Consider the following 24,130-nt stretch of genomic DNA (forward strand, 5'->3'; position numbering starts at 1 on the left):
ATTGCGGTGATTATTATTGCAGGGATAATTTTCATCCCTATTGCACATGTAGCTAATAAGCACAATTAAAATTTAGAAGAGCTGACATGCTAATTATGTCACTTATTAAATAACTTGTTTAACAAGTGTGCAAAATTACTCCTGATGATAGCGGGTTTACAGCCCATAATTTAATGATTTTAAATATAAAATCAAAAACTTTGTGTCAAGCCGCTGAAACAACAATATGATGTTGGTTAAGTTATATAAGGACTGATGAAAAAGGGTGCATACACACACACGCACACACACACACACACACCGTAAACTCGAGGTCACAACTCTAAGCACATTATGAGCACTCAGTTGGAGCGCAGTCATTTGTTAGTAAAAGTTTGTAGGAATGCAGTTACACGCCGCAGGAGCTGAGTAGAAATCCCTTGGTCAACTGTCACATTTTCACCTTGTAAAAATTTAAAATACAACTGTACAATGTTTTTGAATTTCCCAGCGAACCCACAGCAATTCCAGAAATATAACAGTATCGTGAAACTCTGGGGGAATGCAATCTGGTGTGACAGGACCTAAGCTTTGAGAAAACAATCAGGTTACCAGAAATTTGCATTTGTCAAATTCTTTGAGCTGGATGATAGTAACAAACATTAGGATGTAAAATTTGAATTACAGTTCTCATATGAAATGCAATCATTATAATAATATATATGTTAATTATATCTCACACTAGCTAACAATTACCCCCACCCCCTTCCTAATAAAATCACAACATACACGAGCTATAATTCAATAGTGTACTCGTAGTTTTGATAAATCTACAAATGTACCTCTGGTATTAGTAGGATATTTTAGGTAAAAAAAAAACAACTCACATTTTGGCTTTCTTGGAGTACCTCATGTTTATCAACTAGAAAATATCTAATATCAAAATACTCCAGTATATTCTGTAAATAACTTCTCAGCATGCATGGTCAATAGAAATGTCATGACCTAAATCCCATATTCCTCTGCTACATTTGGTTTGCTAATGTCACCGCCGGCCATTTCAAGCTGAGTAACAACTTGCTGTTACATGCACATGCTAAGGTCCTCTATCAGATGTCAATCACTAACTGGATGCTGATAAGATGTTCGGGGTGTGCTAATAATAGTAACTGTGTGAAATTTGAGAGCTTTCAACAGCAGATCACTGCTTTAGGAACAGATGCAAAATGTGGTCGCAAATTTAATTTAAGATCAACGCTGCATGTGTACTTTATGAAGGTGAACAGAAATATTGTTTGGAAATTGCAGTTGCAAACTTCGCAGGATGCATGCATCAAGGTAATAAATACTTTTATTATATCCAAACGTTTAAAATACATAACTGAGTTTCTTTTGCTCTTCTGCTTATTTACTACAATCAAGGTAATTGCAAATCTAAAGCATTTAGATTAAATTGATACAAAATTATTGATTATCTGATATTTAAAAAAATTATTTTAATCATCAAATTTTGAAAATGATGTGCAAAATTAAAATAAAATCATAATACAATGTAATGTTATAGGTGATGATGATTGGCAGTGACAAAATATTTCGCCTGGTGGATTTTGGTTTGAAATCACTGCATTTGAATTGTTTGCTGGTCTGGCCGGTGGATGGGTAGCATTAATTTGGACAGAGCTTGATCGAGATGAAAGATGCTTGAAGATTAAGGTTTGTTATTCTTAATTTAAAATTAATCTCACACTATAGCTGTCCTTCTGGGACTAATACTCCCACAAGGCTCTTTTGAAACAGTGTAATCTGCTAGCCACTTCTCATTTTACAGCTAGGTTATCAATTTCCCCTACAAATGCTTATCAACACCATTGCTAGGAAAATGGCCCTCTTGGGACAAATGAATTCAGTAACACTATAAACTCCATTTACATGATGTGAGTTTTAAATCTTTCAAATCAGACTTTGTAAATCGGAAAATCATAAACAGATATTAGGTCATATGGAATAGGAACATGCTCTATTTAAGAAAAAGTTAAATATTAAATATATAATTAATCTGCCGAAATGAATTATCACACAATTGTAACGTGTACAAATGTGAAAGGATTAATCTAATGAGTGCACAGGGGCCCATTTCACAAAGCAAACTTAAGACTAAGTTATATCTTAGGAAAGAACTTTTTCCTAAGTTCATTACTTATCCGTTTCACTATTCCAGTCTTATATTATGAATTTTAACTTTAAGACAGGTAAATTGATGTTTTAGGAACAAACTTAACATGGTGACTGTTTATATTATATTGAAATGATTTATATGCACATTTAAGTTGAACAAAAATACTAGATAACGGGTATCATTAAGACTTTTTCACTTTACTTCTAATTTATTAAAACATGTTTTATTGAATAAATTCAATAGGATTGGACAACAGGCATAGCCTATGTATGTCCTCTCCTTGTAATTTATCCACTTTACTTCTAAACTGAAAACAATAGAACTATCAAATTATACATATATTTCTTCAATTAATTTCTTTGGTGTAGACTTTTAATTTTTACAATTTTTTTTTATTATCTGGTTGCACGCGCAGATGGATAGCGGGTATATAGTTATAGCTAGTGCACTGATGATAATTAGGTTATTCATGCCTGAGAATTACTGATATCTTAAAAAGGAATAAATACTACATAAATACTCAATTAAAGAATGACTGGATGATTTGTCCTATCCCTCCACATATTAGCTTTTCTTTTAGGGGAGAAATGTTATGTGTTTTCTTCATCTTATTTTTTTTTTGTCGGGGGAGGGGGGAGGGGGGTAGGGGGTAGGAGTTACCGCAAATTAAGTGATTTGGGAATAATGATGCTAAATCATCCATGGGAATGTTGTTTCATTCAGAAATTTTTGCCTTTTATCCTCACTTCTTCTATTAGCCAAGATGCATTTATTTGCAGTGTTTTCTTTAAAAAAAAACACCCTTTTTTTAAATCAACCCTTTCAAGCAGGCACGTAGCATCAGGATGTAGGGGGGGGGGGACCCTCCCCCCCCCCCCTTTCACTTTTTCCCACAGCAAACACTTTTCTTAAATTTACATATCAAAAAGTGAATAAACATGGAGCCCCCCCCCCCCTCCTTTTTTGGGAGCATGTAAAAAATTGAAGAGAATTTTGATGAAACAAACATAAAGTCCTTAGTATAACAAGTCAGAATTTATGATGAGCAAATATTCTGAATAATTTATGCTTCTAAATTTCAAACAAAAATAAGTTTGATCAAGCTCATCAAGCTTAATTTACAGAATTCTAGTATTCCCTTGCTGCAACATTAAATTGATAGGATGAACAGAATCTGAATTATACAGCTTTCTTGTTTGACGTGGTTAATAATTCCTGCTTTATTTAAGTGATGCAAATTCCATCTGCTCAGTTGTCTTGCTTAAAACAAATAACTTAGAGCTGTGAACCATTCTCATACTCGCAAGAATGACCGGCCCCGATAACAATAGCTTTGGGATTTGATGTGAAGTGTTAAGATCTGTCGCCATCCAAAAAAAATAATGCAATAATACCAATGTGTTTTAAGATTAGAGCAGAAATTCAAGAGTATATTGATGTTTGGTAGATTCAAATCAAATTCATGCTTAATTATCCTGCTTGGATTCTGTAAATGTTTAAACGTATTTAGGTATATAGGTATATATATATATTTGTTGTACAAATCATTCTCTCTCTTATTTCTCTCTCTCTCTCTCTCTCTCTCTCTCTCTCTCTCTCTCTCTCTCTCTCTCTCTCTCTCCCCTGTGCTACATCTCTCTAATTTCTCTCTCTCTTTCAAGTTAAGCAGGGAAAAACTTATGTGACCTTTAATATACTGGGCATTTCTTCTTAAAGAATGACAATACCTAAATGTATGTTTTGAGAATTTGTGTGTTATTAACAAAAATAAGCATTACAACCAGATCTTCATTATGAAATGAAATAACAGGAAGTTATTTAGCGATGATGAGTTTTAATGCAAATATGTATTATACATAGATTCTATAGAAGATCTGGACATCCCCCCTGGGAGGAAATCAATGAGGCCACAGAAAAGTTCAAAAGCCATCCAGCCAGTCACACAGTATGAACAGAAGATAAACAGAACAGAAGATAAACCTTGACTCATGTCAACCATGTATCAAAGACCGAATTAAGTGAAAGTGCTTTCTGGAAAATGCAGCTCTACTTGGGAACTCCATCCTGAATTTGATGGATGCGAGCTTTATGTTTTTAGTAATTATAAAATAATATGCACTGAGACAATTATTAATATAGTTAAATTTTTAATTATATAAACATCTAATCCAATTACAAACTATTCTTGATATTTAATATAAAAAGAAATGTTAAATTGGTATTCTTAATTACATGCCTATGTACTTTTATTAAAAAGGATTAGTTATAGTTTGATCTACAATACAAGATCAATTTTTGACACCAATTAAAAAAGCTGTTATTTTGAATTGTAAACCAAAAATGCTGCGATATAAAATATTAAAAATTCAAACTCTTTTTTACTTTATATCGAGTAATCAACTAAGAAAATTTTAGCTGATCATCATCGGGGCTGAGCGATAGTCAAGTACTCGAGTACTTGTTAACATCCTTAATATTTACGTAAAGTATAACATGTTTAAATGCTTATTTAATTTAAGATTACCGGTATTTTGCTTATTGCTGTTTTTACTTTCAAATGTAGGAAATTGGAACATTCTTCAGGTACCATGTAAAGGTTTCAGTTAAAGAGAAAAGAGGAACGTTCCTCAAGATTCCTTGCAAAGATTTCAGTTGTAGTGAAAAGAGGAACGTTCCTCAGATGACTTGTCAAGATTTCTGTTGAAGTGTTGAAGTGAAAAGAGGAACGTTCTTCAGATTCTTTGTGAAGATTTCTGTTGAAGTGAAAAGAGGAACGTTCCTCAGATTCTTTGTGAAGATTTCTGTTGAAGTGAAAAGAGGAACGTTTCTCAGATGAAATGTAGAGATTTTAGTTTAGGTAAAGAGGAACGTTCCTCTGATGCTTCATAAGTTTTTATAAGAATAAGAGGAACGTTACTCATTTTAAATGTCTGTGTAATGCATTTAAATGTCAATGATTCAGGAAAATTCCATGAACTTTGACTTGTAAAGGCTTATTTTTGGCAAAAAGGGGTTTATATGGATGCAGATATGAAAAACAGGGTCAAAAAAAAGGAATTTTGATTTTCCCTTTTTGATTTGGATTGTGTTTATCGTAATAAAATCAAATGAAATTGATCATCTGATCATCTTCATGCACTTGGGAAACAGCCAATTGTGCCTTGTTTTAGAGCATATTCAGGAGAGAATACTCTCATTGTATGTACAATAAATACAGGAAACATTGTGGAGGAATTTAATTCCACTACATAGTATCATATTATTATTATGACCTCTGCTTAATAATAAATTTTTCATAAAATGCATGATAATGTGAATATTTTGTGTACACTAAAGCTTGTACAGTGCTCTGTTAAATAATATATTTCTTTTTGTTAATGATAGTTACCACACCGAAATGTGTAGATGCAGTCCTGGCAGTGTGCTTCAAGAGTGGTGCCATATATCTAATGTCTAACTATGACGATTTACATCCCAGGATTATCTACACACATCTTAAAGGTACCTATATAATACACTCTCTGAGCCCCCCTTCTCTCTCTCTCTCTCGCTCTCGCTCTCTCTCTCTTCATATATTGACTATTGAGACTGAAATCGAACAGTCAGACCCCTGTATTAACAGAATCTAAAAGCATGCAATACAAAAGAGAAAAAAATTTAATGGTCATGTGGTCATGACAAAGGAAAATATTTCAGATATTGTTTTGTAATATATGACATTTAATGACATTTGATAATTTCAAGTCCTTTGCTGCTGCAGTATAGGGGTATAAGTAAACAATTAAGCTAACATTACTGATGGCTGTGTGTTTTTAAAAGAAAAAAACAGGTATTAAAGGTGTACACACAATCAGGCTAAGACTTAATTTGAAATTGAATCTTGTCAAGGCCAAGCCTAAAGGCCAAGCCTTACTATATGTACTGACCCTATGGCAGTCAACTTTTTGATCTCTGTCCTTGATCCTCCTACTATTATAATAGTACTTAATTTGAAATTGACTTAATTTGAAACTGAATCTTGTCAAGGCCAAGCCTTACCATATGTACTGACCCTACGGCAGTCAACTTTTTGATCTCTGTCCTTTGATCCTCCTACTATTATTATAGCTGTAACTGATATAAAGTTTGCTGCATCTTCAGAATTTGATAAGACTCTGAAAAATGTTTATTAGACTGTTGAGCTAAAAAAACTTCAGAGCTTTTCTACTGGTCACCAGGCTTTCGGTGTGAGAAAAGTTGAATGACTAGGAAGGCAACGGTTTCTTATGACTAGGAAGACAATGGTTTCTTATTAAGATCTAGGCCGACAAAATGTTATTTACCTACCAACCATTCACGTGCAAAAAAAACTTACTGAAAAACTATGAAAGCAGCTGGTGATGAATACAGGTTATTCTGTGTGGAATAAGTTTTATGATGGGCAATGCAGCCAATGGTTGTGGTCTTAACTAAACAACTGTTTTATTACAAAAAGATACCTTTTTCATCCTGTTTAAAAAGAAGCTTACAATTACCTATATCCATCTTCTTTAAATGATTTCATCATAGAACTTCTCTAACAGATTCTACAGTACTGTAGTAGAACCTGTAGCTATTGCTATTATTTGAGTAAATCGTTACAACAGAAAGTATATCACATTAATATGGATATTATTGATGATTAAAGACCTTAGAGAATTTGGTAAAAATTAAATTAAAGTTGGAGTTCAATGCTGAATCAACCATCATTCAGGAGAACAAAAAATAGTCAGATTTTGTAAGATAATTTACATAACAAATTTCATTGCCAGAGCGAGTCCTTGAAAAAATCTCTCTGAATCAGCAACATTGATAGCCTGATGGGCTACAAAACATGTCCTTCTGATTACATGGAATATCCATTCTGCTAAATAAGGCAGAAATACATGTCCTGTGGTGCTTAAAAACATATTAATCAAAGTCAATACCAGGAACCTTTGCTCCTGTGGTGGAAATGCTTGTTGGGCAAATAGTAAAAAAACCTGCCACTAATTGCATGCTGTAGAAATATTATACGTCGGCCTTTTTTCGTTCTATGTGTGTCATGCTATCTGCCGCGAGTGATCATGAATTTGAAAAAAAAAAAAAACCCTAGAAACATTGTTGCAAACAAAAACAACTGGATGGATTTTCTGTGCTAGAATGGAATTCTAGTCCTTGGAGCTGAAAAGTTGGTTTTTTTTTCTCCTTTTGGATTCCTCCATCAGAAAGATCTCGCAATAACCTGGAAGAGAACGCAGTCTCACAAAAAGACAGCAGGGGAGTTGGGGAGAAAATTACAGTGAAAGCTGGAGTTCTTAACAGGAAGATAATTGGGGATCATGAGACACACAAAGCATTTTCCTAATACGTTCTGAAGTCGCGAAGGTTCTACATCCTCGTAGACAAGAAATCTCAGTAGGGGGCTGACAAAATAATTTAAAAGAACTCAAATCAGTTCTTCCTTTGTCATAATAACTGGCTTACAAGTTTTCTTTATCGGTATCTCCATCGAAAGCATGGAGTTGGTATTGTGCATTTATACATCTAGCTGATGTACGCCATTATGTTGAGGAAGCTGAAATCTCCTTGTTTCTTAAGCAGCACAATCAATATAATATCAGGACAATATAGAGTATGCTATAATTGTCAAAATTTTCACATCTGCCATTTTATTACAAATGATAATTAATATATTTGTTATAATAAGGCTTTTAAGCTTTGGAAAAAAAATTATTTTATGCTGTGCTAATGTAGATTCCTTGATATGTAATTGTATGTTATTTCTAATAGTAAGTTTTCTACATCAAAGCTTAATGTGAAGTAAGCTGTCCAACAAGCTACCCGCAACCTAAACATGTAACCATAATAATTTATAAAGTGTGACAAAATAAACAAATTTTATCCCCAATGAATATACATGACTGTATATACTTTCATGGTACATGTATTAGATATGTATTGTGTTTTGTTGCTTGCTACACACTAAATGCAGAAATATTTAAGGTTTTTGTCAGGGAATATTACAATATAGATAATTCACAATTCATACCTTGATTAATACAACTTTTTGTCCTAGAACTAAAGATAATTGTGTGCATCAATTTGTCATTTTTTGACCATGCAACAAATTGTAATGAATATTTAAATGGAAGTCTATTGACATTCATTTGATAAGCTCAAAAACAATTTAGCTTTTAATAACTTAATCTCAAGAGAATTTGTGTTTAATCCATTAAACATGAGTAGACTAATAGTAACGTTTACTGTCTCTTCAGATGCTAAATATAAAGTTTTAGTGGTATTTATCAAAGTCATTTTAGAGGTCTGCCCATGCATACTTGAACATTCTGTCTGCTTTTCAGTGTTTTGGCATATGAATACATGAGTTTATATTTATATTTAATGTTAAAGTCTACTGGGTTTTATGGTTTAAGAACCTAATTTGATAGCAATCCATATGCGTATCAACATCAATATTTTTTATATATATCTATTAATGTCACTTGATAAAAATTGAAAATCCCAAATGTTCTTTGCTGAAAAATTTATATCAAGTCCACTGTGACAAAGTTCATTAAAATCTAATTAATATTTTTTTTTATTAATTGTAAAATTGCAAATGCTTTATAAAAGCTATGCATCGATTAAATCACTGATTTCCCATCATTCCTCACATCACCTACTGATCACTTGCAGAGCCAATGAGCACCAAATGTGACAGAAAGTAATATGTTGGACCCATATATGATAATTTGTGCTTTTGAACTATTCCCTGAAGCTAAAAAAATGTCCTCCTTTTTACATAATTGTCCATGAGTTCAACCTTTAATCATGAAACATTATATCTATTAAAGACAAAACAATGTTATATTGCTTTAAAAAGATGTCAAACATGATAGGCTTTATAGATAAAATTCTTGATTTATTTTTCAGGTTCCATTAAATTAGACTGGTCGAATTGTGGGGAGGTTTTAGCTGTTGGTGGATTCACCCGGCTTCCCAATCTTCAATGCCAAAATGAGGTTCATTTTTACACCAAAGAGGGACAACTCTTACATAGGGTTTATCTCCCCTGTCAGGTAAAACATCCTCTCTTGAGCTCAAACTTAAAATGACACTCATTGAAGTGTAATTTTCCTTTGATTTTAAGTATAAATGAATTCTGTTTGAATGTCTTTCCTAACAAAAGATTAAAATATACAAGTTATTTTGTAATATACTGTCAACTTGATCTAAAGGATGTTTCTACAGATGTCGACGATAATTTTATAGGTGTTTTTTTAAACTAATACAGCTATTCCTTCTAATATCAATCGTTTCAAGCCAATTAAAGGGAGCAGCTTGGAACAAAAAGTTCTTGGCTTCATGCAGCAAAGATAATAAGATGACCAAATCTGAGTATTTGATAATTCATTAAAAATTGTTTTATTCATTTCCTTCAAAAACTTGTCAAAATTGTCAAGTTTACTTTATAAAATAGATAAGCAAAATATTTGGGGGAAAATGTTTTACATTTGAAGGTTGTTTTTTTTAATAAGTTTTTGATGAGGGCATCCAGGTTCTTTACTCAAAAGTTTTGCAATGTGCTGATTGTATTTTGAATAAATTATATTTAAACAGAGATAAATGGCAAAAAATACTTTTAGAATTGTTTCTAAGTTTCGATTTACCAACGAATGCATCTAATAGAAGTTCACTGGCTTAATGTTCCTGATTACTCATTCTGGCTGCAGTTCTATCTCAGAAGCTATTTGTATTGTGTCCCTTTTGAAATGTGATTAAAAGATTGTGGTCATCCATTAGGCAAGGCAATGTTTGTGATGGATGGAATTGCAGCATTCCAACAGGCCATTTCCATCCCAATTAAGATCAAGAGATTTATGTTTGTCTCTGCCATTCCAACCATTCATACTTATCACTTGCAGAGCCAGAGCACCAAATGTGACAGAAAGAATATCACAAAAAGTCAATACCTCTGTGTTCAATTTGTTCCAAGTTTTTTTTTCCTCTGTCTTCCCCTCTCTCTCTTATTCTGTCTGTTTCATAAGGCCATGGTTTGTGTTTCTGGCAGCAGATTAACGGGACTTTGGAAGATAGACCTAATATGGAAAGAGCACAGGCTGTAAAGAAATGATTCATAAGCTGTTTGCCAAGTAAAGATTGCCTGCTTTATCATTGCTTTGTCTCTCTAATATTTCATCCAATTCTGCTTGAAGGTTTTTTTGGTGGGCCTACTTATTAGGAAAAATATAATATTGCTTGGAAGCAGGGAAAGAAAATTGCCAAGAAATTGAGAAAATTAGCATGCTGATCAATAGGCAACCAGTAAAGGATTGATTCCAAAACATGATTTTGCCCTTTAAAGCCCAGTCATAATGAAATTAGTTTTGTCTTATATAGTGGAAGATTAATTAAAAAAAACAGGCTAATGAAGTTATGAAGTGCCTTAATATTCTAGTGTTAGAGTTTTGGGCTGCAAGTGCTACTGTAACTGAGATAGTACATCATTCTGCTGTATGTAAGGAAAATGGCAAGAATATCAGCTCTATTAGATTGTCTTAAACTTGCATGATCTCATTGATACATCTATTGATTAAACTGTTGTTAGCAAAATAGGATTATTCCTTGTATTCTGTAAACTAGGAGGGAGTTGGACATTGCTATACATGGAAATCATCTCCAGACATGGTGTTTTGTCAGTTCTCGGTGTCTTCCATTTGTCTTCTTTTTTTTGGTAGAAATAATCTTTATGATCTGTACTGAATGATTTCATTAATTCATGTTGTTTAACATGAAATAATAATAAAAAATTGTGTGTAGATTTGTAACCATCTGTGGTGCTAACATTTTTTATTCTTTTTCATCACTTTCTCATCTCATGATTCTTGAATCATTGAGCCAATTTTATGAAAACTTATTGCAAAAGTATTGTGAGTCTTAAGAATTTGTTTTTGTTCAAATGGTCTACACTCTCTCAAGAGAGAATGTAATAAATTTATGACTAAAAACAATGTAGGTGTCTTTATCTTCATTTCAAAAAATTATTCATTATAATTGCAAATCTTTAGATTATAGCTTCTCTATATAGTGTAGATTCAATTTTGGAGGAAAGATGACATGTGCACATGCAAAATTAACAGGTGCAAGTTTCTTCAAAGTTCATTTTATCATTTAAGGAAATTTCTGAAAAATTTTGTTCTCAAGAACAATAATACTACAACATGGCCACAATGGGATGTGGGAGTTTTTAATTCATGCACAAGGAAAGATAGAAAGGGGCACAAAGAGTAACTCAGGTGAGAAATGTGGCCCATGGGCCTTTTGGTTTTTTTTTCGACGACTTCAGACCACATTATCTGCAGGCATGCTTTGGTGGCTGGAAAAAATAAATAAATGAAAGCAATTTGTCTCAGACATGCAATTGAACAATGACTGTACAGTGTAAGGAGGTGAACTAAAATAGAAGTTTCAAAATCTATATCTTAATTGCAGACAATTTAGGCAGAAATTAAAGAAGTGCACTCCCCCAAGTTTGATGAAAGGGATATATATTTTTAGGAGAATGGTAAAGGTTGGATTGAAACATTATGCTTTGAATAACATTGTGTGACTTTTAATGGAAGGATTGATTGCCCTATAGAGATCTAGTATTGGAGGTGTATCAAAATTGCTATGTAGTCTCCAATCTGTTTGTCACGAACACTTTCATTAGGTCTGTTTTCAAAAAAAAGAAAAAAAATTGATGCAGTGCATCTGTATGCTACAGGAGTTTAGACCTGCTTGATCAGTTATTTTTGTTCCATGAATTCATGCGTTACAATTTTTTGATTAATAAATCATAAATTTTTTCCCACCATGTTGCTAAAATAGAATTGTTGATGAGACATTGTAGGTGTTAATGGAGGAGTTAAAACAAGGCTATTCTAGCTGTAAATAGTTTGTTAAGTTGTGTGAGTATATTATGTTTTAGAAATAGAAGATTGAGCCATTAATCAAAGGTGACCCTCTGCCCTGTGACTTACTTTTTACTGGGTTTTCCAAAGGAAAAATCCTGTTATTGAAATGGTGAAAATGGCTATCGGATGGGCGGTTGGGTGCATGGGCTGCTTCCAAAAGCTAAGGTATCCCTATTGTAAGGATAACTCCTCCTACAGTTTTCAAGATAGGAAGTTGTTTGTTGGAAGATCAATTCATTGAATATATATCAGAGATGTGCATATTACTTGGATTTTGGTTTTTGATAATTTATGAAAATATACCAGATGTTGAACTTAGTAGGGACCACCATTTCTCTGGATAGGTAGTGTTCATCAATTCAGGTTGACAAATGGATTATGGATACAGTTCATATAAAAGAAAACCCTGTTTGCTGTCACATTGACAGCATTTCACTTGTTATGACATTTAATCCTTACATTGAACTCAACATTAAAACTCTATATAATGAAGTCTGGGCTGCATTTTACAAAAGAACTTATGACTTGAGACCAAATTATTGAATGATAATTAATCACCAACTAATCAATGATTTCGTCTTATGACTGAAAAATATAATTATGGGTATTGAAATATTTGTAAATAAATGGTTTTATAACAATTTTGTTCTTTCAAGATCAATTTACGAGACTGTAAATATTTACGATTTTGTCGTACAGTACCGTCAACGCGGATCCCGTATTTTCCGCGCACCCCCGCGGTCCAAATTGCAACGCGGTTTAAAACAGGTGTCTCAGGTAAAACCGCGTACCCCCGCGGTAGAGTTGTCCAGCAAATCAACACCGCCGCGGTCTTGACGATAAATTACAGGTGAACAAAAGTATCGAACTGAAACGCGAGTTATCTCCGTCGACTAAAAAATAATTGACAGCTACACGACCCTACATGTATACATGTATATATCATTTTGATTAATGGAACGATCTAGAATAACATACGATATGTATTTTTTAAATGTTAAATTTATAGAGTGTGTTTAAAATCATTCATCAATGCTTCTTCATTTAGATACTTGACAGTGTTTTTTTACATTCCATTCAAATTGAAATAACAAATTCAAAAATTGATAAGTATGCGTGGCAGTCGGATTATAATTTTTGTTTATTCAGTCTTGTTAAATTGTGAACAAGTAATGAAAGTTTCCTATTTAATCTACGTAAACTGCATACCGGGTAAATTAAATTGATGACACGCTTTTGCCGATCTATATATGTCCGTGCGATCGAGTTTCAACAAACTTTCAAACAGTTTGCAATTGTAATATAGAAAACAATAAGTACACATTTAAATGTATTTATCATATTTGTATTTTGTGTGTATTTTATGTTCTTACTCAACTTCATCATAGGCAAGGTTTTCTGTACAAATGATATAATTCACGATCTGGAAAACAGTTACTTATTAAGGTCTTCCGTTTCCAACGGAAGACCTTTCTATTATTGTGCGGGTTAAGATTATTCTTATTAGGGTCTTCCGTTTCCAACGGAAGACCCTCTTGTTATTCTATTGTTTCTTTTTATTAGGGTCTTCCGTTTTCAACGGAAGACCCTCTTGTTATTCTTCGGTTTCTTTCTATTATTATTATTATTCTTTTTATTTTTTTTTCTGACTCCTTTTCGGCTTTATAACTCAAAAAGTTTACAACCGATTTCAATGAAACTTTCAGAGATTATGTGCAATTATAATACCTCAAAGTTTATGAAGTTTCTTTGAAAACATCACTTCCGTTTTAACGTTACGTCATTTTTAAAATTTTCAAAAAGTCATTTTGTCCGCGGCGTTTCTCAAAAACGCTTTAAGATAGAGGCTTGAAATTTTCAATGCTTATGATTTGGTCGATTTACCTCTGTAATAAGGCTCGAAATGAAAATCTGTCACTTCCGGTCGAAACCGGAAGTGAAACAAATTTTTCGAAAAAATGAATTTTCTGATCAAATCAAAAATGAATATGCGTTTTGTAGAACTTATTAAGCTGAATCTAACACTGAAAGCCGTTTTAAAATCGGACGATGCATTACAGAGATATCGGGGTTTAAAAATTGATTTTTCCGGAAATTTTGATTCCGCCTCCTTGGTTTAAAAAATAGCGTAATGTTTATAGTAAAGTTAACTCGTACCAAAAATAGGTGTTAAGTCGTACTTAAACACATTCGGATTTTTTTTGTTAAGTCGTTCTAAAAATCGAAAAAAGGTTTTGTTAATTCGTACTTAAAATCATTCGGAATTGTTAAGTCGTACCAGGAGTAATTCGATTTTTTCATCTTTTTATTTTAGTTACTCTTGTTATTGGTTTAAGAGCTCTGCTTTTTACAGGATCTTCTAGCTTTACTTCTGACATTAAAGGAAGACCCACTCGTTGCTTTGCAACGAGCTTTGCTCTAGTTATTATTATTATTCTTTTTCTTTTCTTCTGACTCCTTTTTTGCTTCATAACTCAAAAAGTTTTTAACCGATTTTAATGAAATTTTCAGAGATTTTTGCAAGTTGGCGTCCCTAAAAAATGTTAAAGTTCTAAGAAGAACGTCACCTTCGTTTTGACGTGACGTCATTTTTAAAAATTTTAAAAAGTCATTTTGTCCCGGACTTTTCTCAAAAACGCTTTAAGATAGAGGCTTGAAATTTTCAATGGTCATGATTTGGTTGATTTACCTCTGTAATAAGGCTCGAAATGAAAATCTGTCACTTCCGGTCGAAACCGGAAGTGAAACAAATTTTTCGAAAAAATGAATTTTCTGATCAAATCAAAAATGAATATGTGTTTTATAGAGCTTATCAAGCTGAATCTAACACTGAAATCTGTTTTAAAATCGGACGATGCATTAAAGAGATATCGGGGTTTAAAAATTGATTTTTCCGGAAATTTTGTTTCCGTGTCCTTGGTTTAAAAAATAGCGTAATGTTTAAAGTAAAATTAACTCGTACCAAAAATAATTGTTAAGTCGTACTGTAACACATTCGGATTTTTTTTGTTAAGTCGTTCTTGAAATCGGAAAGGTGTTTGTTAAGTCGTACTCAAAATCATTCGTATTTTGTTAAGTCGTACCAGGAATAATTCGATTTTTTCATCTTTTTATTTTAGTTACTCTTGTTATTGGTTAAAGAGCTTTGCTTCTTACAGGAACTTCCAGCTTTACTTCCGACATTAACGGAAGACCCACTCGTTGCTTTGCAACGAGCTTTGCTCTAGTTATTATTATTTTTTTTTATCCGCAAATTTTGTGTAGGCCATTTCTCGTACATTTGTCGTCTGATTGTTATGAAACTTTCAGGGTATGTAGACAATGTTAATATCTAGAGACGTTTTTTTCAAATTTTTAAAATTCACTTCCGGTTATGAGTTATTGCCCTTTAATTGAAAATTGGGGGGTCTTTTGTCCAGAGTTGATCTCGGGAACTACAAAAGATAGTTGCATGAAATTTAGCAGAATTGTTGGTAACATTTTATAGTTTTGCTGGCATGAAAATTTTGGCAAAATGTTTTTTAGTTTTTAAGCTATTTGCCGGTAAAGTTTAAGGTTTTGGGGGGTCTGAAATTTTGTTGCTTTTTGTATAATAACTTTTAAACTAAAAATAATTTGTTAATATATATAGAACAAAAGTTGTTTAGAATAACGAGACCTTTCATTTAAAATTAAGAAAAAAGGGCTGGCCCCTATAATTAGGGGTCAGCAGCTCATACACGTATTTATCTGATAGCAAAAATCGTTATCATTTTAGGAAAAAAAATTAATTCAGTTATTGTTAATATATTAAAAAATGTCATTTGGTATCAAATTTAAAAAGTTCTGTGCCCTATTTTTTTCAAATTTCATAAAACAAATATGTGTGAATCGTACATGAACGAGTTAATTTGTCTACATAGACATAAGCGAACAAATGCCGTTTTAAGGCCCAGGCATTTACTGCATTACATTGTGTTGCGTCTTAGATAAATCGTTGTGATTCAATTTCATTTTTGTTTTCATCTAGGCTATATCATTTATGAATTCAACTACTTATTTAACACGTTCTAATCGGCCACGCAGAACAATTGTTTGCAATGTTTGTCGCGGACCCGCGAATGCAAACAGTAACGAACGGCATTGTAGAAAAGAGAGAGCGTAATGCAGAAGATAAGTTGTGCATTTTTCGGTGTACACATGCATTTTCAAGTTACTGTGAAACATATGAACATGCACAGGGGACAATACTACATATTTGTATAAGGAGGGATATATTCTCGTGTGAATCGTTTACGAGGAAATTCTGACAGCCACACTTCTGTCGACCATGTCGACGGATGTTTATGTTTCCATTGATCAGCCGTTGATAAGCTACGAGTAATAAAGGGGGAAAAGATGGACATTAAAGTGTGTGATCTATGTGGATGTTACTGAAGAAGGTGAGGCTTTTTATTCCTTTTAAAGTTTCTTGTCTATAGTGGTTAAAATGTCAGCATTTTAACTGGTTAACATTTAGTCTATAGATGTACATGTAAGTACGTGCACACTGTCACTGATGTATGTTATTTTTCTAGTCCAGACAATATAAATCCTTTTAACAGAATTGAATCCCAATTGTTGTACCTTTCACTTGTTTTTTTCTCCTTTTTACCAGAATTTTGTGTAAATTACAATTCAATTTATTGAGAAAATCCACATGTGGCGAAAGTCATACATACAGTATACAAATATACATGTAGTTGGTACTGTACATAGATTTTCTTATGTGCATCACGTATGAATTTACAAATATATCTTGATGATTTAACATCTGCTGGGTTAAGAATTTTATAAGAATTACAGAGTTAGATGTTTTTGTTATGGTGTAGGTGTTTGTTTACTAACGTGTAATTTTTACATTGTTTACTGGATGTTTAGACTTGCTCGAGGTTCATGGGTGACTGGAAAGGATGACCGAATTTATCTATTTAAAAAAAATCAGATTGTGAATTTTCAACTCAAAATTCAAAGCAGGGTCTAATTAGAAACATATGATCATATTCTTGTGCGGAAGACCCCAAATGTAGACATGAATACCCTGTAGACATACCTGTAACATCAAGTAAATAAAATTGTATATTTCAGACTTCAGAGTTAAAACATGACTAAAAAGTCTTTAATATTTTTATGATGTCGATCAGTGTATCATTAGAGAGGTTTAGCAGACCAACGGGTACCCGGTACATGTACTTGTACATGTAGGTTACAAGTTAGAACTATGCGTACCACTCTACCAGTTCACATAATTTTTCTTGTTTAGCAGTTTTGATGTGTTACAGTACTTGAATTAACCTTGTTAATGTTTTAAATGTAATTTTTCATTTATATTCTCTTTTTTTAATCTGACTACTGGCAGTACTGGCATGCCAGCAGTTCTTGTCGAGGACCATTTCTCGCTGGTGCAATGTTACATCATATTTTCATATATAATTTTATGTGTTGATAAAATGACGTAACATTGCACTGATGAAAAATGGTACTCAATGATAACTGATCGCATGCCAATATTGATTAATTACAGACAAAAACAAAGGCTTGGACGATTCTGTACTTAGCCGATTCGGTACATATCACGATACATGAGATGCGATACGATACATATCACGATACATTGCAACTAAATGAAAACATGAATAAGGGTTAAAAATTTATTCAATCTGTCGATGTATTAGTTATTTTGATATATTTAAAATGAGCGTTGCACAATTTACAAATTACTTAAGTCTCATATACACTACTTTTTCATTAACAAGTAATCCAAAAGTTGTCCACACTCCAGATTTAGCTTCCTAACAGGTTTGACAACTTAACGAGGTTTTCCGCCATCTTTGTACTTTCATATTAGGCGCGCAGACTAAAAATAGCCAATATATGAAGCTCAGATATTTGGAAAATAAAAAAAAGTCCGCATAGGTATCGTAATGTATTAATGGTAAATGTAACGATCCAAATATCGTCAAAATAAATACCGTGATGCACCAGTGCATCGGTGGATCGTTCCATCCCTATACAATATTGGTGTTGTAACCAACCCCTGGAACTGACAGGTTAACTCCTGCCAGGGGAAGAGCCAGGGGTGATCTTTGAGGGTGAAGATCATTTAAGGGGGGGGGGGGGGAGATGTGACTGTCAGACTGGTTTGAATACCGGTGCCAGATACATGTAGCTCAGTTGATAGAGCACTTGACTAGAGATTCAGAGGCCAAGGTTCGAATCCCAGTCTGTTCTGTCATTATTTTTCCGATCTTGTACATATATATCAGATATATTACAGATGATTATAAGAGTCATCACATGTTTTGCAAGATGCAATAATTGTATTAAAACCTTTCCTTTACAACACAATACATTTAAGTGAATATTTATGTCTCTTGATATTATTTGGTGTGGTGTTCTTGACAGCATCGCATTCAAGTCAGTGTCAGCTACATTATGCATAAACAATTTTACCCGCTCCTAAACCACAAACTTTCTTATTAGTGGATTCAGCTTACCGCTGATTGGCTGCTGTTGCAGCAGACTTATAATATATGCACGCACAAAACACAATGAACTTATCAGAGAATGAAAAATTCATCGAGTTACTTTCAACTGTTGGAATTTGGGTATTTTTTAAAAATGTATACTTGTGACAAAACATATAATTATGTGGTACATACAGCTGTAGCTTTATGAAGAAAATTTGGGTTAGACATATATAGCTACCATGCAAGTAAATGATATTTACTAAAACTTCCAATTTATGACGCACGAAATATACGCAACTTTTATAAAGATTGACATACATGTAATGTAACACATTCTGTGAAAAATAATCTATTAAAAATTCTTCATTAAGTTTACTCATACATGTTTTATGCTTATTACACATAGTATTGTTTTTAAAACATGTAATTTAAAAGAAAAGAAACCAAAACCCTTGCCAAATTTATTTGCAAAAAAAAAACCCGGTAGAATTGATAAAACATGGTATACCAGAAGGAAATACATGTACTTTGACGCTGTTCAGATGGGTAATATTCCTTTGTAATTTTCGAATTGAAATTTTTGACTGTTGCACTACAAGAAATAAACTCTAGCTCTCTCTCTCTCTCTCAAACTCTCTCTCAATCTGATAAGTTTCTATACCTAAGAAATTTTTTTAATGTTATATTATGACTTGATATGCAAATTTTTGATCTTGTACTGCCTAAATGTTATGTCATGTATTGGGATATGTAATACTTATTACACTGCACGGTCAGTGTATTTTTTCCAGAAATAATATGCATATGTTAATGTAAACACAGCTATTACTAGTACATGTATGTAAACACAGCTAATTATTTTTTTTTTATTTCAGCTCAAAACGGACTCTTGTTCCGACATGGCACCACATTGCTTTTACCTGTTGATTCTTGTGGGTCAGCTCTTGAGATTAAACTGTCACCTCTATCCACATGAATATTCCTTGTGTTCTACAGACTTTTTCCCGGTAATTCAAATTAAATCAGATAATGCATGAACAATAATGGAATTTTATGAAAGCATCATCCCATGTTGTGGTTTGTGTTTGATAAGAAATTATGAAAAACAAAATTAAGGCTGTTTAAAGAAATTCATAATTGTTGTGAAAATTTGTTTTTCAATAAAAGTATGCAATTATGTTTCCTTTATTTTTTATTTTATAAAGGTATTTAGATGTGTTTACATAATTGAACCCCCCCCCCCCCCCCATCCAATTGTCTGCATTAAGATTACATGTAGGATATGTAAATGTACATTTGACTTTGAAATAACATCTGCTATGATAATTACTTTTGAAATGAACAAGAAACAACATATTTCTACCTTTTTAAGGTATATATGCATAAAAAAGGAGAAAAACATCAAATTTTGAACATTTTTCATGGAAATCAACTCTGTCTCCAGCTACCTGGGTGTTTGAATTTTATTTTAATTTAAGGCAGATGTCTAACTTGTAGGTTGTATCTTACTGTTTTAGCATGGATAGAAGGAGACTAGAAATAGAAATAGATTAGATATTCACTAAATATGATTGTTAGCTTACTTTTTTTCATAAAAACAAGAAATCACAAGCAGGACAGCTGTCTATTTGTTAATTAAAATGGTGTAAATCATAAAATAAACAAATAATTAGGATCAAATTTTAGAATCATTGATGATTGTTTTCAAATATGTGTGAGAAATGACTCAAGGAAATTGCCATAAGTTTCATAAAATTAGGTAAAACATTTTTAACCATGACTTTCTATGAAAATCAAAAGATGGGGGGGGGGGTATACATGTAAGGATATTTCTAAGTGATGTGAAGCTTTTATCATGATTATATAATGTAGATGCATGTTGTATTGAATAAGGTTTCTTTTCAAAGGTGGTTGAACAACAATTGACCTCTAAAAGGTCAGGTAAAGATGTTTTACTTAATGGAGAACCCTGTAAATCTGTGTTTACTAATGGAAATTGGAAATGGGGGGTTCACTTAAATGGCCATATTTTTATTAAACCTCAATGGAATTTGCAATATGTGGTATTCTTTTTCTCAGAATTGCATTAGCTTTCTTATTCTAAGACAAACCGTCTTTTCATGAAATGTTAGTGTACTAATTGCAGTTAAAGGTACAAGGAACAGTTTCGGATAAAGAACCGTCAATATTTTTGTAAAATTGATAGTGACTGTACTTGAAGATTTAACAGTGTTGCGTAGATTCATGAAATGAATTTTAATGTTTATCAATAGTTAATGGGATGTCTTTTGTTGGAATTGGTAAGGCCTAAAAAAAAATAGTGTGTTTAGGGTAACACTGATGAAAAAATTAAGTTAGGTAAGTGGGGATTTTTTAAAAATTTTATCTATTTTTTTTGCCTGAATCCTAAGAATGTGTGTTTGTTTCATATTTAAAAACGTATTTTTTTATTGGAAATAAGATAAAATTCACAGTCGGATAAAATCAGGCATCTAAAAATGGTAGGATCGGGCCATTTTTGTAGGTTAGGTCGGGTTACCCGAAACACACAACTTTTTTTTTTTAGGCCTAAGCAATATTAAGGCCCCTAATTTTAAGTACATGAGAAGCAGTTACAAACGGGAGGTTATATAACATGAAATGGAGGTGGATGGGATATTATATGCCTATTTAGTATCTACTGGGTATGAGGACAATAGCAAGTTTATTGTACCCCAAGACAGCAACTATTTCATGAGGCAAAGCCAAGGGAAATAGTTGCTGTGGGGTGGGACAATAAACTTGCTATTGTCCAGATAGTCAGTTAATTGGTATATTATTATACCGAAGAAAACTTTATTTGTCAGCGATGCAGAATTTCTTGATGATAAACAAATTAGAGTTATCAAACTTTGTATTTAATGCGGTGATCTGATTAGGTCAGAGGTGTTCCGAGTTTAAAAAGGAGGGAAATCAAATTCTGCTGATGAATGGTTTTGATGACTATTCACCATGGGCAGATAGCATGGATACTATTTCAAATTAGATAGAAAGCAAGTTTGTGTGGGCGCCTTCTAGTGATCAGTTTGTCCGTCTGTCCATCCGAGATCGCTTGACCGGAGCATAGCTTCTCTCCCCTTGGCCCAATCTGGCTCATACCTCATCCACAGGGTTCCTTTGGGTTAAGGATGTGCAGTGACCTTGAACCATGTTGTTAGGTATAAGGTTAAGGTCATAGTAGAATTACATACATAAAATCCTTGTCTGGGGCATATCTTCTCTCCCTTTAGTCCAATCTGGCTAATACTCACAGACTGTCTCTATCGTTAATCGATGTGCAGTGACCTTGCATTAAATTTCTAGGTAAAGGGTGAAATATCATATCGGATCATGCAAAAATCCTTTTTTCAGAGCATATATACTTTCTACTAACCCCTATTTGGCTCAGACTTCACATAAGCAGAGCTTTTGAGTAAAGGGTGTGTAGTGACCTTGAACCTATTTTCAAGGTAAACTGTGAAGGTCATAGCAGAATCATATTAAAAAAATCCTTGTCTGGAGTACATCTTCTCTCCCTTTGCTCCAATCAGGCTCATACTTCACCCACATGATGCCTTTGATCAAAGGATATGCAATGACCTCGAATGATATTTGTAGATCAAGTGTCAAGGTCATATCAGATCACACAAAAATCCATATTTTAAGAGCATATATATATATACTTTCCTTTTAGCCCCTAATTGGCTAATGTGAAGGTCATAGCAGATCTTAATAAAATTAGTTTTAGACAGTAGATTATTTCCCGGATATGCTTAATCTTGGTCAGATTGAACAAAAATGCCTATATGTTAGGGGCAATGAAATTGAATTAGAAGTTCTATGCCAGCTGGAAAAATTTCAAGTTATAGGTCAAGGTCAAACCAAAATCTCTAAAATAACATCAGCGGGGCCCTTTGAAATGTTCACCATTTCAATGTTGTCTGGTTCATAGTAATTTTAAATAAAAATATTCACAGAGGAATAATAAAATTAAGTAAACTATACATCAATAAATTTCTGACAATTGATGATGCAACAAGCACATAGTGCGAAAGGTCAACCCTTTGAAAAGCAGTGTAGAGGAAATGTTGCTCAGATTTATGTTTTAAACAAAATTGATTTTTTACGGAAATTTTAATTTTGCATTCTGGGTTAAGAAATTAGATGTTAGTTCCAGGTAAAGTTAACTTTTACCTAAAATGAAGTAAAATTTGTTAAGTCGTACTTAACATATTCGGATTTTTTTGTTAACTCGGTCTTGAAATGGTTATGTTTTTTTGTTAATTTGTACTTAAAACCGTTCGGATTTTGTTAAGTCATACCAAGAATCATTCGATTTTTTAAATCTTTTTTGTACTTAAGTTACTTTTGTCATTAGATTAACAACACTGCTTCTTAGAGGTACTTCTAGCATTACTTTCGACATTAGCGGAAAACCCACTCGTTGCTTTGCAACGAGCTTTGCTCTAGTTATTATTATTATTCTTTTTCTTTATTTTTCTGACTTTTTTAAAGCTTAATATCTCAAAAAGTTTTCAACGGATTAACATAAAACTTTCAGGGATTATGTAGCATCATCGTCCCTAAAAGATGTTAAATTTTCAACTACAACGTCACTTCCGTTTCAACGTTACGTCAATTTTTAAATTTAAAAAAAGTGATTTTGTCCAGGGCGTTTTTCAAAAACGCTTCAAGATAGAGACTTGGAATTTTCTGTGTTGAAGCATTGATCGTTTTTATTTGGACATAAGGCTGGAATTTAGTTTCCGTCACTTCTGGTCTAAACCGGAAGTGTTTTAAAATTTTCGAATTTTCGAATTTTTCGTTTTAATTTTAAATGTTTACGAGGTTTGTAGAGTTGGTCATGCTGAATATGAAACTGAAATTCGTTTGAAAATCGGACGATGCATTACAGAGATATCGGGGTTTAAAAATTGATTTTTCCGGAAATTTTGTTTCCGCGTCCTTGGTTTAAAAAATAGCGTAATGTTAATAGTAAAATTAACTCGTACCAAAAATAATTGTTAAGTCTTACTTAGACACATTCGGATTTTTTTTGTTAAGTTGTTCTTAAAATCAAGAAGGTTTTTGTTAATTAGTACTTAAAATCATTCGGATTTTGTTAAGTCGTACCAGGAATTATTCGATTTTTTCATCTTTTTATTTTACTTTCTCTTGTTACTGGTTTAAGAGCTCTGCTTCTTACAGGAACTTTCAGCTTTACTTCCGACATTAACGGAAGACCCACTCGTTGCTTTGCAACGAGCTTTGCTCTAGTTAGGGTCTTCCGTTTCCAACGGAAGACCCTCTTGTTATTCTTCGGTTTCTTTTTATTAGGGTCTTCCGTTTTCAACGGAAGACCCTCTTGTTATTCTTCGGTTTCTTTTTATTATTATTATTATTCTTTTTCTTTTCTTCTGACTCCTTTTTTGCTTCATAACTCAAAAGGTTTTTAACCGATTTTGATGAAATTTTCAGAGATTTTTGCAAGTTGGCGTCTTTCAAAAATTTTA

The 24,130-nt window shown here is 32.9% G+C and overlaps 1 protein-coding gene and 2 long non-coding RNA genes across 5 annotated transcripts in view; all 3 read left to right on the top strand.

The window, feature by feature from the left end:
• LOC105335934 (tubby-related protein 4) overlaps positions 1 to 24,130 on the top strand; it is an 82,327-nt gene that overhangs the window by 26,274 nt on the left and 31,923 nt on the right. For all 3 annotated transcript variants that reach the window (XM_034479219.2, XM_034479223.2, XM_066070488.1), the window contains 2 exons: positions 5,540 to 5,656; positions 9,089 to 9,234. In XM_034479219.2, coding sequence (XP_034335110.2) covers positions 5,540 to 5,656; positions 9,089 to 9,234 — 263 coding nt within the window. The remainder of the gene's footprint in view (positions 1 to 5,539; positions 5,657 to 9,088; positions 9,235 to 24,130) is intronic.
• Positions 104 to 4,387, top strand: LOC117686609 (uncharacterized). The gene is made up of 3 exons (XR_004599734.2): positions 104 to 1,317; positions 1,544 to 1,692; positions 4,016 to 4,387. It is a non-coding gene; the product is annotated as an uncharacterized lncRNA (long non-coding RNA).
• LOC136271137 (uncharacterized) lies at positions 15,257 to 19,776 on the top strand. The gene is made up of 2 exons (XR_010708984.1): positions 15,257 to 16,532; positions 19,475 to 19,776. It is a non-coding gene; the product is annotated as an uncharacterized lncRNA (long non-coding RNA).

This window comes from Magallana gigas, chromosome 9 (assembly GCF_963853765.1).
Source record: "Magallana gigas chromosome 9, xbMagGiga1.1, whole genome shotgun sequence".
Taxonomy (NCBI): domain Eukaryota; kingdom Metazoa; phylum Mollusca; class Bivalvia; order Ostreida; family Ostreidae; genus Magallana; species Magallana gigas.